General features: G+C 36.6%; 1 protein-coding gene across 4 annotated transcripts in view; it reads left to right on the plus strand.

Moving 5' to 3' along the window:
* Window positions 1–15,692, plus strand: part of SATB2 (SATB homeobox 2) — a 211,028-nt gene extending 195,336 nt beyond the window's left edge. For 3 of the 4 annotated variants that reach the window (XM_004458956.4, XM_004458951.4, XM_004458960.5), the window contains one exon: window positions 12,519–15,692. In XM_004458956.4, coding sequence (XP_004459013.1) covers window positions 12,519–12,980 — 462 coding nt within the window. In that variant the 3' untranslated portion in view covers window positions 12,981–15,692. The remainder of the gene's footprint in view (window positions 1–12,518) is intronic. The other variant, XM_071216206.1, reaches the window with a different exon arrangement.
* The last annotated feature ends 1,048 nt before the right edge of the window (window positions 15,693–16,740 follow it).

Consider the following 16,740-nt stretch of genomic DNA (forward strand, 5'->3'; position numbering starts at 1 on the left):
CTACGTTGTATATATATTAGTAGAATAAAATTTTTTTAAAAAGCCATAAGACTGTACAACACAAACAATGAACCCTAGTATAAACTTTGGACTATGGTTAATAGTATTGCTGTAATGATATTGTTTCATCACTTGTTATGAAAGTATTACACTAATGCGAAGTGTTAATAATAGGGAAAACTATGTATGTATGGGTATTTGGGAACTCTATTTTCTGTGTGATTTTTCAATAATAGTACAATGTGTCTAATCAAAAAGAAGGATAGTAGGTTTTGTGTCAGGCTAGTGGGATTAGGGCCAGTGGGATTAGGGCCAGTGGGTTGTCTGATGATACTTCCCAGGTTGAACACATGGTGTTGACCAGGACCATCCTGAAGAGTCTGCTCTTCCTAAATCCTCTCACAGATTCTGTCTGTCGTGTTTGTGGAATGGTTTAGGTCATATTATGAGCTAACTGATCAGATTAACCAATTTATCAGACAAATCTATTGAAGGGAAAGGTTTAATTGCTCTTAGGTTCAGTATGTGTCCATGTTTCACCTCACTTAAACCCTAACTGGAGAGACTATTGTTTTCTCTGCTGTCATGATATCTGATTTATGGAGGTATCGTTACCTATCTTGACTCTGCTTAATTTACTATCAGCTCATTTCTTGATATTGAAGAAGCTCACACAGATATTTCTTCAGTGTTTTCAGATTCTGGGCACTCCTAATTATCAGATTAATTTAATGACTGCAACAGATTTTTTTTTTTTTTACTCTTAACTATACCAAAGTTGTTTGTATGGTTGCTATCAATTTATTACCAAAGAGGAAATGATATAAGTCAAAGGCTCTTTTAAGAACTGTGCTTCCTCCAGCCCCTAAATTTATTTTAACAGATTACTATGTCCCAGAATGTTTTTATGCTTTTATCTTGGACCGAAGTGTTTATTTTGAGACACAACTATTAAGTAGCATTAAAAATATCCACGAAGTTCTAATAGTATATTGTCTTACAATATTAAAGGAAACTCCAACAGTGGATGAAATTGAACACATATTTTTCCGTGTCAGACTTCCTGCCATTTTGCTTGTTTCTGTTGATTTCTCTTGACATGATCTTCTTTCTTTTTTTTTCTTTCTCTCTCTTTTTAAAAAAATCTCCTACCTATAGCTGTATGTGCTATGAGCAATTGTGAAAGGAAACCAACTTATATTAAAACTGCCTGGAGTCAAAATGTAATCTAACATCTGTAGTCTGCAATTTGTCATCACTTCATGGATACTTTTTTTTTAATAACAGATTTCCTCAGTTTTGACCTTAGGATACTATATACTCTAAAAAAAAAAACAAACCAACAAAACAAAACCATGGTTTTTAATAAGTCTTATAATATTAGGATCTGAAATTACTGCCATAAGAACCAACTCAGGTAACATCATATGAAGTTAGAAATAGTGCTGCATTGTGTATTAGGAGAGTATGTTTTGCCTATAAAAATGTCTTTGAATGATAAAACCAAGAGGCACATCATAGCACATGTGCAATGTTTCGTATACTCATTCTCCAGGACCTTTCTAGGTGACTTGGCTCAAGTGAAGCTGTTTTTAATAGTAGAGTCCATTTTTAATACTTTTTTTTTTTTTTGAGGTACTGGGGCCAGGGATTCAACCCAGGACCTCATATATGGGAAGCCAGTGTTCAACCACTAAGCCACATCAGTTCCCAGTAGGGTCCGTTTTGAATTTTATAATAATAATATGTTTGTTTACCTTTAGGGGGAAGGTAGGGATATGTGATTGGATGTGATTCATGTAGCACAGAGGTTCTCAAACTTTTTGGCCTTAAGACCCAGTTCACTCTTAAAAATTATTGTGTTACATTTATCTTTCATACTAGAAATCAATACTGAAAATTATTTAAATGTTTATCAGTTATTTTAAAAATAATTATAAATATTATCTATGCATATATACATAAACAATGTATTTTATGAAAAATAACTATTTCAAAAACAAGTGAGAAGGATGACATTGTTGTATTTTTTTGCAACTATTTTTAATGTCTGGCTTAATAGACAACCATTGCATTCTTATATTTTCTTCTGCATGCAGCCTGATGCAATATATAGTTTTGGTTGAAGTGAATGAGGATCACAGACATGTAATTAGGAAAAGGAATATTTTAATATACTTTCCAGATAATTGTGATATTCTTCTTTGATACTACAGCAAAACACAACAAGTGATAATTTCTTAAAGGTTATTTGCAAAGTGGAATCTGAAACCGTGTCAATGAACTTTGAACAATTTCATACTTTATTATAATCCATTAGTCTACCTTGCACTTTAAATGGATCTTGTACCTCTTCATGCATTGGTCATTTGGAAAATAATGGTACACTGAGTTATGCAGATCTTCCAAATATAAACACATTTCATAATATAATATTTTAAAAATCACATTTGTTAATCATCAATCACATCAGAAAGGTCTTTTATTGGGAAGCTTCAGGCTCATGGTAGAGGATATAATTTGTCTGTTAGTTGTCCTTTCAAGTAAAAAATGTTTTTCCATGACAAGGGCAGCTAGCTTAACTAGCAACTCCAAATTTGCATAAATGCTCTTTCTAGAGATAACCATCTTACTTTGGTATGCCATAGAATTGCTTTATGTGTGCTTCCCATTTTGTCACACAGAATAATGAAAAGAGATATACTCAAGGGTTGAAATTTAATGTGATTAATAAAATTTTACTGCATCAAGAACATTCTGAAATGAAAATGGCACTTTTTTTTTTTTTTTAACCATAGGTGTGTGGCAGTGAAGAATGCAATAACAACTTGTACATTTTGGTGCAGTTGCCTTGATTTGTGCTAATAGGCTAGCAGTCTCCCTACTGTTGCTCTGACTCCATCACTGCAAGTTTTAGCATAGTCAAAAGGCAAATAATGACTTAGTATTATATGAAAATGGACTTCTTGTTGGGGTACTAGGCTACCCCTAGGGATCCATGGATCACATGTTGAGATATAGTGTAGTCTCCTAAAAGAATGAGACTATGTGTATAGAAGGTGTCACCTTGAATAGGACTATGACTGTGAGTTCCATTCTATGTGACAAATGTTTGAGGCAACTTGAATGTGCTAGGTGATATGTTAAGAACATGAGTGAAAGAAATAAAAGTTATTGATAGACTACACATTTGTAGATAGTTAGGTCTTTTAGGTGACCAGGACAGACTGATTTCTGAATTTGTGGTTGATTAAAAAAAATGATGAAAATAAGCATGGCTGATAGAAAATTGCATGATATATTATACTACTGGTTCTTAAATCCTTCTTTCACTTTTTGATAGTGTTTATTAAAACTTTACTGGTAACAAGAATTCTGCTAGGTATTTAACATATATTATCTCATTTAATCCTTATAATCATGAAGGGAAGATTTTACGGATGAACAAACATTGTGGTTCAGAGAGAATAAGAAACTTACAGATACCTGGCTAGAAAGCAGTTGTGCTTTTGAGAATTAGGGACTGAATTTGAACCCAGAACTCTGTGATCCCCAAACCCTGCTCACAGCTCCTATACAATGTTATTTTATGGGTTATGCAATATCCTAGATTTTTTTCTTAACACAAGAAATGGTTAAAAAAAAAAAATCCTTGCTCTCAGAGACCCACTAGTTCCTATAATGAGTGACAGCTTCTTTACTTTTTTTTGTTTTTTTAGGAGGTACTGGGGATTGAACCCAGGACCTTATACATGGGAAGTAGGTGTTTAACCACTTGAGCTATATCCACTCCCCTTCTTTGCTTTTTAAACATGGTTTTGCTGAAAAGGAGTAAAACAAAGAAAAATTCAACTAGTTAGGCTGAACAAGACATTAACTGGTCTGAAAGTGCAGAAGAAAGAATGTAGAATTAATTCAATGCATTTCAGAACAAAGATTTATTGACACTTACTGTGTGCTTGGCATATGGTTTGCCAGAATGTGGTTCACAGTCCAATAGGTGAGATAGATCTATAATAGTTATGTTAATATTTACATTAATTATTGATATTAATGCTAAGTTTCCCCAGCTGAATTTTTTTTAAGCCAAAATTAATAGTTTTAAATGCTGATTTTATAAGAAGGGAATATTAGGGGATAGAGCTTGGTTATTGAAACATGAGACAGATACCTCAGATGATATTTTATATATAGTATATTTAAAAATTAAGTGTTCATTTAACAAATTCTTGAGGTATGCATATGGGCTTTCAACCAACCAATTGTTCTTATTGCCTGTTAAGTATATTTTTATCTGGATTTGTTAGTGGAAGAATCCTTTCCTTTTTTGGATCAACTATTTTATATTCTAATGTTAGAAATGGGGTGAAATTAACAAGTCAGTGAGGTTCTAATGCTAAGCAAAACTAAATGTAGGTGAAAGACTTCTTGTTCATGTTCTCATCTCCTTAACATGCATAAACCTTTAGTTTAGATCAAAAGGCAGGTTGCTTCTTCAGGTAAGGCTTATCGTAGACAGGCAGAATCACCTGGAAAATTTGTTTTAACCCACTACCACACTCCACCAGCCACTCTATACAGTCACTTCCCTAATACTTTCTCATTTTCTTTCTATAAAAGAGACCACAGAGTCTTGGCTTATTCTGAGTTATCCCGATCACCCCATAATGATACAGTGAATTATATACTTTCCTAAACTTAATCATTCAAGATCTCACTTCCTTCCCTACAGGCAAGAACCATTATATTTTACACATGGCTTCCAGCTGGTTTTCATTGAGGCTTTCACAATCTATTTGAACACTGAGAGCTTTAAGAAGAGCTGCTTTATCTTTCTTAGTCAACTTTTGTCATAGTACTATTTTGTCCTTTTGTTCTCAAATTTTCAGTTTTGAAGGCAGTGAACAACGTGTTCAAATTTATTATTGTACCCTACAAATGGGCAAGTAGGTTTCAGATTTTATTTTGGAGTTGATGAACCTTTGGAATGTATTTACACATTCTCTTTCTTCATTGCATCTTCATATCCACTTATATACATGTATGTTCTAATGCACCCCAGAGATATTTCAGTAAATAAATAAGAAGGAATGTATTAGATTTAAATTTTTCTATTTGTTTATGTTCTACCCATAACTTATTTATCAACACTTAATTGTTGGATGTGACTCCTTATTAGAAAGCTCTGCATATTAATAGGTTCAATTATTATAGATACACATATTTGATAAGTAGATACATTTTAAACTCTTTTAACCCAAAGCCGATTGTTTAAAACATAATTCCTTTTTAGATATAAGAACCCTGATAAAGAGGGCATCCCTCAGTTAAATATAAATTAGCCATTTTCTTGCACTTGGAAAGACCAGTGCATCCTTCTGTTTGTTTTTGTTTGTAATGTTGTTATTTGTGATACTTAGTTGAAAGGCTAATAAAACATTATGACCTGAGTTTTTCTTACTTAATATATAGATACATGAATGTTTTCTGTTTTCTCTAGTAATAGTGGCAGTTTTCAAGTCCTACTATATTTTGGCTGTGTTGGGTTATATGATTGCAGTTCATTGTGATGGCTTTCTATCACCTTAGAGTGGAACACAAAAGCCCTTTATGCTCTACACCCTGCCACCTCTTAGTCGTCATTTCTCTCCCTTTTTCTCCTCGGTCTATCATAGGGCTGTCCAAAGATGTTTTTTTGTGATGGTGAAAATGGACTTTATATCTGTGCTGTCCACTATGGTATTGGACAATAGCCACACATGGCTCTTGAGCACTTGAAATGTGGCTAATATGAGAAACTGAGTTTTTTCAACTTTTTTTTAGTTTTAAGCAGTTTAATTGTAAATGTGAATAGCATATAGCTAGTGGTTGCTGCATTGGGTGGCACAGCTCTAACATGTTGACTTTCTTGCTGTTTTCAAATATAGCAAGTAATTCTTTTCTCATGGTCCTTGTGCTTGCTGTTATTTCCTTTGTCTCGGAATGGTCGCTACCATGGCTTAATCCTCACTTTCTCCAGACCTCTGTTCCAAGGCTGCCTCCTCAGGGAGCCTCTCCCCCTAATTTCCCTCCTTTTACATTTTCTATTTTGGTTATACTGTTTATTACTATCTGATATTTTATTTATGGTCTGTCTCCTCCAGAACACTGTTCAATTTACCTATATAATCCTATTCGTAGAAGGCAGGAGAAGATAATGCTTAAGGGTATGGCCTTTAAAATCAGATAGAGGGAAGTGGATGTGGCTCAAGCAGTTGGGCTCCCATCTTCCATATGGGAGATACAGGGTTTGACTCCTGGGACCTCCTGATGAAGGCAGGCTGGCCGTGTGGTGAGCTGGCCCATGCAGAGTGCTGGCCCGCATGGCTGGCTGGCCTGAGCGGAGTGCTCACCCACACAGAAGTGTTGGCCCATGTGGCAAGCTGACCCAAGCAGAGACCTGGTACAGCAAGGTGATGCAACACAGAGAGACACAGAGGGGAGACAATAAGAGGCACAGCAGCCCAGGGAGATGAGGTGACACAAGAGATTGAGCACTTCTCACCTACTCTAGAAAGTCCCAGGATTGGTTCCTGGTGCTGCCTAAAGAGAAGACAAGCAGACACAAAAGAATGCACAGTGAATGGACACAGAGAACAGACAACAGTGGATGGGGGTGGGGGTGGGGGGTGTGACTAAATAAAACTTAAGAAAAAAAATAGATATGCTTTAGAATCCCAGTTCTGCTGCTCACAAGCTATGAGACTTTGAAAAAATTGCCTATACTCTCTGAACTCCAGTTTTCCCATCATAAAATGGTGATGCTAATCCCTTACTCAAGGATTACTGTGAGAAATAACATAAAGTACATTTAAGGCATTTAGGATAGTGTTTGTGTCATAGTTAACATTCCATGAATGCTAACACCTATTATTATTATTTTTATTATTTAAAGCTAATTAGATATTTTACTGCTGTACGTTTAATTATCAGATGGAAAATCATCAGACGACACTAAAAAGAGAGACTTTTTAAAAATAAGTCTTTCAGAATTCTCTTCATCAGACTGATCAGAAATGAATCGTTGATCAGATTAATTTAAGTTCAATTGTGATGGAGAAAAATCCAAACCAAAATAGAGCTAGAGTGAATTGGCAGGCTTCAGCATGCAATGCTTAAGACCAAAAGGAATGCGTAACTATCTTAACCTAATGATATATTCTGTTACTTGGGAAAATCAAAAGAAAAGGACTAAAAAAAGGGCAACTGCTAGGCCCATTTTGAAAAATGGCAAAATGATGAGTCTAGAAAATCTGTAGACTTGGGTAGTTTAAATCCGTAGCTGAGAAGATGCTTGATTAAACATAACTTAAAGAAAATCCCCCAAAACAATAATAATGTGTGAGAAACTTTATGTAAAAGAGCCTATCTCTATTCATTTGCCTGGGCATTCTCTCTTAGTTGATGTAGTTGTGAATTTTGTGATTCAAAAATATTCAGCCAGGGAGCAGATGTGGCTCAAGCAATTGAGGTGCCCACCTTCCACATGGGAGGTCCAGGGTATGGTTCCAGTACATCCTGAAAAAAAACAGACAACAAGCAAAACAAAGGAAAAAAAAAACAACTCAGAGAAGCTGATATGGCTCAGTGGTTGAGTGCTGGTTTCCCACATATGAGAGCCAAGGTTCAATTCCTGACCCCTGGTACCTAAAAAGAAAAAATTATTCAGTCAGGAGTATATACTGAAGAACTGGACTACTTGAAAGTCCATCCAACAGAAATCAGCGACATGACCTTATTCTAAAGTTATTCAGTGAACTCTCTTGGTAAAGGGCCCAAACTTGATTCTTTTTGGGCTTGATTCATTCTAGGTAACTAACAAAGAATTGAAACATGTACTGAGAAGTTCAGACAGAAAACTAAAATTCAAATAAGAAGGGAGTCAGAAACCCATCTATGTCAAGAGACTAAAAGAGTTGACATTATTTTGTCCTGTTGTGAGAAAATGAAGAAAAGATGACTTGATCCTGCCCTTTAGATGGGAAGACTTTAGAAGGGGGGTGGATTGGTCTTCATGTTTAAGTGAGACTATATTATTAACATTCATCTTTGCTCTATTTTTGCTCAGAGTACTTAACACTGGAAGAAAATGTTACTCCATATCAAGAAGAGTTCCTCAATTGCCACGATAATAAGCTACTGCCATTGGCTAGAGAGGAAATTCATGTAGTTATTTTTGCTGGAAATTGACTAAAGATGATAACTCTGCCTGGGGTAATTTGAACATATTGAGAAAATAAAGATAAGCTTGGACAGATAACTTTGGAAATCTTTTAAATACAGATATTATGCATATTATGGTTGAAAGAGACAGCACCAGAAAAGTGGCAGTGTAACAGAAAAAGCTCAGGCTCTTTTGCTAACTTGTAATAAAATTTCAGTTTAGAGCTGCTCATAATATCATTCTGTGTTGTTTGCTGTTCTTTCCTTATCTGTTATCACTTAACCTTTGTCATATAAATGTTGTCATGCTGAAATATTGTCTGACCAGAAACTAGATATTTCACCTTGTAGATAGTTTTTTTTTTATTACTGTTACTTCTGTCTGAGAAATATCTTCCTATTCTGTGATGAAAAATAACAAATCATTGTTCCCTTGAAATCTACCTTCAAGTAGCCTAGTTAGTAATTTCCAATTAGAGGATTCTTCTGAGATGTTGCATGTTCTCAGAGTGTTCTTGATCCAAATGGCACCTTCATGAGAAACTGTGAGGAGTAAATGACTGAGACTATGCCAAGTTTGTAAAACTGTGCCCAGCACAGAATAAGCATTCAATAAGTGGTGGCTATTATTAGTGTTGTTTCTGTATTTCCTGTGTGGCTTCTCTATACATATGTATTACTACTGCTGGGTTCTAAAGAAGAGGGGAGATAAAAAGGCCAATTGGTTGCACCCAAGGAGAAGAACAAACCCTATCATGCAGAAAGATTATAGTAACTTCAAAGTATAGTTTTGGAAAATCTCTTTAAATCTAACCAATGCACAATGGAAAACCCCTAAAGAGCCAATCTAATTATTCAATTAAATGGAACCGTTATGCTGACTTTTACTACAGAAGGCGAGCATAATTTAGAAAATGGGGCATTTTAATTCTCTTTTGTTTTTCAATTAAAGCAATTGCTCTAATAGGGGGTATTCATGCTTGAGTATATATTCCTTGAGTGTGCATCCTAAACCTAATTTTAGTGTCTCTCTTTCATCACAAAATGAAATCATCACCTGTTGACATAGAGTTCTATTTATTACGGTGCTCAGGCTGTCCAGATTATGACCTCGAAGCAAATCTCCTCCTGCCGTCAAGGCTGACACGAGCAGCATGGCCCACCATGCAGCTGTATTTTCCCTGCCGGCTATAATTAGGACGCTGAAGTAACTTAACTCTCACTTTTTTGCTGATGCCAGCTTGCCACAGTGGACCACATGTGTTTACTCTTAGTTGAAAGTGGTAAAGAAAATGCCAAGAACATTCATTTTAATTGGTTGACATTATATGGGCTTTTAGTACCACTGTTTTATTGTCCTGTGTTTTGGAATTCTGTCACCAGTAGTCAGCTTTTATTATGGATATTCTTATTTGCATTTGATTATTATTTTCTTTACTGGAATTTTGATGATTTGAAATTTCAACTTCTTCTGCTTCAATTACCTTATTTAGGTAAAAATTATATCTGCCCTAATATTTATTAAAATATATGTAAAAGACTGGCATTTTCACATTGGTAGGCAAGTTTTTTTTTCCTCAGGTAGTTTGGAGACTTGGGTTGATGGGAGAGATTTTTTTCCCTTTACATGCTTGCTTTGCACTGACATTCCTTAAGTAAAAGTAGGTTCAGATGGGTTGTATGAGTTGGTGGTAGAAATGGTGGTGGGGATGGTGGTGTGAATGGCTCTTTTGTGGTAACCAAACATGTTTTCTTCTGCATTGATTGGACTGATTTCCCCCTGAACTCTGGGAAACATTTAATCTGTAACTTGAATTTAGAAGAGATCACATAGAACATGAGAGAATGGTACAAGAAAAGTGTATGTTTTTAAAAGAGTGAGCTCACTATTCTAAAAGGTCTTGGAAGGATCCAGGAAGTTAGGTACTGACCTGAGTCCAGGATATGTGGTCTTTGTATTTGGAGTTGCCATAATGAAACTTTTTAATGGGGACCATCATGGTAGCCTTTTAATTATATTATATTGCTGCTGATGTTGCAAGGAGTGAGTGGTTGCTGAGGTCATTTACAAGGATCCCCTGCTCCCTCTCCCCTCTCCCATGAAGCGCTCTCGCACAGGCCTCTGGTGAGAGCAGGGGCAGAGTTCTAATAATCACCCCCATATGGATTTCTTTTTAAGTCAGTTTGAAAAAGTTTGTAACTTAATATTAGACTCGGAAAATACACTATAGAGAGAAATGATTATGATGAAGCAGTTAGGAAGATCAAGAGTAAGCATGCCTACCTAGGGTTTTGTTTTTTTAATGAGTAGGAACTTAGGTAGAGATAAAGAAGAAATGTAAATTAGTTACAACTGGAAAACCATGGCATCAAGAATAAAAATCCAGAAGTTAGGAAGTCTGCAAAATAGAGGACTAGTTTATAGTGATATCGAGAGAGTCTATCTGCATGAGTATAAAATGGCTATTTAAAATTCATAATTAGGGAAATGGACTTTGGCCCAGTGGTTAGGGCGTCCGTCTACCATATGGGAGGTCCGCGGTTCAAACCCCGGGCCTCCTTGACCCGTGTGGAGCTGGCCATGCGCAGTGCTGATGCGCGCAAGGAGTGCCGTGCCACGCAAGGGTGTCCCCCGCGTGGGGGAGCCCCACGCGCAAGGAGTGCACCCATGAGGAAAGCCGCCCAGCGTGAAAAGAAAGAGCAGCCTGCCCAGGAATGGCGCCGCCCACACTTCCCATGCCGCTGACGACAACAGAAGTGGACAAAGAAACAAGACGCAGCAAATAGACACCAAGAACAGACAACCAGGGGAGGGGGGAAATTAAATAAATAAATAAATCTTAAAAAATAAAATAAAATAAAATAAAATTCATAATTAAAAAAAAATAACATCTTTAAATAATTCAAAAGTTTTTTATAATTTTTAAAAGCATTGTTCTTTAAGGATCTGAATTAGGACTTACAGGAAATAAAAGTTCCTAATTTTACAAAGTATACTTTGTCTGATTTAAATATCAGCTATTCCTTTATGATATTCTAAGAGTAATGACGAGGCTGATTTATTTGATGTTCGTGCTAAGCCAGAAATGGGAAAACTATGGCCCATGGGCCAAATCCGGCTTGCCACCTGTTTTTGTAAATAAAGTTTTGTTGGAACCCAGCCATGCTCGTTTGTTTATATTATCTACGACTGCTTTCAAGCTACAACAGCTGAGTAGAGTAGCTGTGACAGAGACCTCATAGTTTGCAAATCCTAAAATATTTACTTTCTGGTTCTTTACAGGAAAAGTTTCCCAACTCCTGATTTAAGGTTAGCACTGACCTTTATATACATTATGTCATTTAATCCTTATGACATCCTAGAAGGTCAATGTCTTCTCATCCTTCTTTATAGATGATAAAATTGAGGCTTGAAGATGTTAATTGACTTACCCAAGGGTACCCAGCTAAGTGGAAGAGTCTGGACTTGAATTCTTTTTTTTTTCAAGATTTATTCCCCCCACCTCCCTCACCCCTGTTGTTTTGCCCCCTCTGTCTGCTCTCTCTGTGTTCTTTTGTGTCTGCTTGTCTTCTCTTTAGGCAGCACCGGGAACTGATCCTTGGACCTTTGGGAATGGGAGAGAGGTGCTCAATCCCTTGTCACCTCAGCTCCCTGATCTGCTGCGTCTCTTATTGTCTTTCCTCTTCTCTTTTTGTTGCATCATCTTGCTGTGCCAGCTCTACACTCAGGCCAGAACTCCTTTGCAGGCTAGCACTCTGTATGGGCCAGCTCTCTGCTTGGGCCTGCTCACTGTGCAGGCCAGCTTGCCTTTCACCAGGAGGCCCTGGGGAATCGAACCCTGGACCTGCTATATGGTAGACAGGAGCCCAATTGCTTGAGCCACATCTGTTTCACTGGACTTGAATTCTTGAGATCTGATTGTAGATCCTTCACTCCCCTGCTAGGTCCAATTTCTTTGTCTTTAACCTTCAAAGAGGTGGTATATCATGGTGGTTAACAGCTTGGAAAACTCTAGAGCCAGGTTACTTGAATTCAAATAATGTTGGGCAACAAATGACTTAATTTCTTTGTGCCTCATTATAAATGTTAGCAAACATGACTATTACTAATCTTAATTTGTAGATGAGATTCTAAATCTTGAGACATACTTTTATGTTTTCCAAAGACTTGAATTTTCAAATGATAGTAGCATAACTCCAGTGATACATAGACTATGTATTTCAGGATCTTCAGAGGGTTGGTGGCTTTTGAAAAGTAAAATTGTGCTCAAATGTTCAACTTTTATTATTATTATTATTATTATTATTATTATTAGGTCCTTCATAGACAACAGTCCCAGCCGGCCAAGGAGAGCTCCCCTCCCAGAGAAGAAGCGCCACCCCCACCTCCTCCAACTGAAGACAGTTGTGCCAAAAAGCCCCGGTCTCGTACAAAGATCTCATTAGAAGCCCTGGGGATCCTCCAGAGCTTTATTCATGATGTGGGCCTGTACCCTGACCAGGAGGCCATCCATACTCTTTCTGCCCAGCTGGATCTCCCCAAACACACCATCATCAAGTTCTTCCAGAACCAGCGGTACCACGTGAAGCATCATGGGAAGCTCAAGGAGCACCTGGGCTCTGCTGTGGACGTGGCCGAGTATAAGGACGAGGAGCTGCTGACAGAGTCGGAGGAGAATGATAGTGAGGAAGGCTCTGAGGAGATGTACAAAGTGGAGGCCGAGGAGGAAAGTGCTGACAAAAGCAAGGCAGCGCCTGCTGAAATCGACCAGAGATAATGTGAACTCCTACCAGATAAAGCAATACATTCGTCCAAGGATTTTCTGTTTCAGTGTATTAAAAAAAAAATTTTTTTTTTGCTTTAAAAAATTTTTTGTCTTTTTGGTCTGTTTGTTTTATTTTTCTTACTCTTTTTGACATTTCTTTGTTGCACAGGATACACCTGTAGACTGTATACATTCAGTATTTCCGAATCAGACATCGCCTTGGCAAAGACACTCAAGTGTTACACTTTTACAATTGACTGGATCATAGTAATTATAATCACAAGAGATTCTGCCTTCATTATCCTTGCACTCATGGAAGAGACATCAGGCAAGTTCCAGGATGAAAAGACCTATGAAATAAAAGAAGGAAGCTACAAGTGTGTGTGTATATGTATATGTATATATCTATATATTTACATATATATATTAAAATTGCATGGGACAGAGAACTTTACAATCTGAAAGAATAGACTGTGAAATGAGTTCTTAAAGAAAAGACTTGTTTATGTATTAAAAAACCACTTCACAGTGAGTCGCTTTGGCTTTTTGATAAACTGCGGCCTGCTCTCAGGGTGGGGTGACTATTTTTGAATTCCTATTTATTTTCTGTGTTTGTCCCTGATTTTTCTTTTTTTAAAATTCTATGGCTTCCTATCTGGCAGCTTAATGGGTAATTTTTGAGGTATGTATTTAACAAAGTAAAATCAACACTGCCAAAAAAAAAAAAAATGAAGAAAGAAAAGAAAGGTAAAGTGAAACAAAATCAGGGCATCTTTAAATGATAAAGTCAAATTACTCTTAAAGACATAATGCACACTTAAAATGACTTTATATGTTCCATAATTCAACTTGTCATTACTGTAGTGAACAGAAGCATTTTTGTGTAATTCCAAATGAGTAAAACTAAAATTCCGTGCAGAGAAAATTTGTCCGTTAGTGCAGTCTTGGTAAAATGACATTTCGATGTTGGACATATGGAATTCATAGTATGAGCCACATTTTGTTGTGAAATTTATTTACCTGCTCGTGGCTTCAAACCTTAAAAATGAATAAGCCTGCTCATTTAAATGTTGTGGTGGTGGTGTTTTGTTTTTTGTTTTTGGGTTTTGTTTTTGTTTTTTGGTTCATTTAGTTTATTTTACTAAAAAACTAGTTCACTATAATGTTTAAGTTAGAAAAGAAGTTGCTGCCCAGTTAAAGGGGCTCCCTCTCAAATAAATCTCCATCCTTCCTTCCCCCAAAAGATGTTTCTCATTTCTGTTTCACTTTGGGCTTCCTCTGCTTCATACACATTCCGTCCATGGACTCCATCCAGTCCCTGGTCTCACAAGCCTCTCTCCCTTTCCCCAGTCAGGCAGCCCTAACAAGAACCTGTTTTTTGAATCATTGTGCTGCTTCAGGCAATGAGAGTAAGCCAACCGATTTCAGTGGAATCACCTACTTGTCATAAACATTTCCTGGTTACCTACATAGCAATTCCCTTACGTAAAGCAGAACTAATGCCGACTGGCTGGCTGTTCAGTGGAATGAGCATTAAAGCTGCCATCTACTATAGTTTTCAGCTTCCAATCAGAAACACCAGTAGCATTTTCCACTGCTACTAAAGTAATTGCAAGAGGAGACCTCATCTTCAGGACTACCCTAGTGAACCTAATTCATGCTTCAAAATGGCTATCCAACAGTCCCAGGTGGCTGGATTTTTTTGAGTTGTGGTCTCATGCAACCTTGTAAAAGACCTCATGCAATATCACTTTGAAAGTTATTTTCTGTTTACTACATAAACATTGTAATATAACTGTTAATACTATTTGTATATTTGAAAGGTATAAAAGGTAGGAGTTTAAAAAAAACCTCTGTGTAGATATTAACTCAGAACTTACAATATACAGGGAGAAGACATGTTGCAATACAAGCTAATTCTAGCTGCTCAGTAACCTCTGGAGTTTTTAAAGGGACATTTTCCTATACTTTTTCAAATAATGATGTTTAAAAATTCTCTTGACAAGAGCGTCGTATACCTTTGCAAAAGGATGGTTGTTTGCAGTTAAGCCTGGGTCCATCCTTCCTTTTTCTGTAGGATGCAGCAGCTTTAATCAGAAAGTCCATGGTTGTTGCCTCCTGATCTCCGAGTTACTCTTTCCAAATTGTCTTCTTACACTGTTACTGAAAGTCACTCTGTACATGTCATGGGAACTGATTTTGCCAAGCTCTTACAAGGTAGTTCATCTATCGATGGCATCGCATTTGGTATCTTTTACACTTCAACCAAAAATTTATTAGGTATTTTTCAATGCTAAGTCTTGCCTTTTATTTTTTAATTTCACTGCCAAGTTTGCAGTGGTTCTAAGTGAATCTGTGGGCATTTTAGCCTGTGGTCTTGCCAGATCTTTGCGAATTACAATGCATATATGTCTATTTATTCAATATCTGTCATATAATATCTATTTGGAAGAAGAAACTTTCTCTTGTAGTGCCTCTTGACAAAGCACAATTTCCCACCTTTTTTTTTGTGAAATGAAAAAAAAACAAATTGTGTTTTATTGCGGTATCAACAATGTGAATAAGGATTAACATATTGTAAATGTTCTTTTTTCCATGTAAATCAACTATCTTTGTTATCACTAAGTGATAATTAATTTTTAACTTATGTGCATTGTTAGGCTGTTAGAATTTTTTTGGTTGTTAAAATAAAATGCATTCAATAAATATGACTTTGTTTGTCAAGTATTTTACTGGGCATGGCCTTTTATCCTGTTGAAATTTTCGTATAGAGGGAGACCTGATGAGTCTAAGGAAAATCAGACCCCTTATTTTAGAAACCAGACAGCCATACCAACAATTACAGATGTTTGAGTTCTGTATGGTGCATGGATTTAATTGCACATGTGAACCTATGTGTGTTTCTGTGTGTAAATAAACACATGCACGCACACATTCTGGAACTGACAACTTGAAGAGTCATTTTTCCAATCGTTTTGTCATATACAAACAAAACTCAAATGTATAAAGATATATTTATGTGCTTGCTTTATTTTTCTAGTGAATATTTTCTGTTTATAATTAAAAAACCACAAATGACTGCGTGTCAGGGAACTTTTGGAGCACATATGTCCATGGTTAATGGACATAATAAAAGTCTTTTATATTTAGAGCTGGGGGACCATAATGTGTTCATAGAGGAATGCCGGAAGGATTGATGTATCTGAGAAATGTGTGAAAATGATTTTTTAGAAAGTGCTTACAATGGAAAAAATTGCTCAAAAGACTAAAATTAATAAGGAAGGAGCAAGTGCTTAGCTTCAGAATTGGCAAAGAGAAAGTAAATTGAAATGTGACTTTATTTTCTTTTGATATTGCAAATTATCTTCCCTGTTTTATTTTTCTGCATTTGTTTGACAAAGATGCAACTTTTCTTTCTTTCTAAATTTCACTTGCCTTTTTTCCATGAGAGTTAACAGCCCATGGATTACTACATTTTAAGGACAAATGTAGAAACTGGGTGTTGGCAGAAAGGCAACTTCAGAGCCCTGAAGGTTTGGTACTGGGGAACAAACCTGTGACCTCAGGTGTGGGAAGCGGGCACTCAGCCGGGACCTCCCATGTGGGAGGTGAGTGCTCAACTGCTTGAACCACATCCCCTCCCAGCCCTGAAGGTTTTTACACAGCCCTTAGAGGCTCAACACAGGTTGAAATGCATTACTTATGCTGACGCAAATGTATTCTGGTTTGGTATAAAGACATGGAAGGAAAGCAACTGCTCGATAGTCTGACT

The sequence above is a fragment of the Dasypus novemcinctus genome, chromosome 7 (assembly GCF_030445035.2).
Source record: "Dasypus novemcinctus isolate mDasNov1 chromosome 7, mDasNov1.1.hap2, whole genome shotgun sequence".
NCBI classification, from domain to species: domain Eukaryota; kingdom Metazoa; phylum Chordata; class Mammalia; order Cingulata; family Dasypodidae; genus Dasypus; species Dasypus novemcinctus.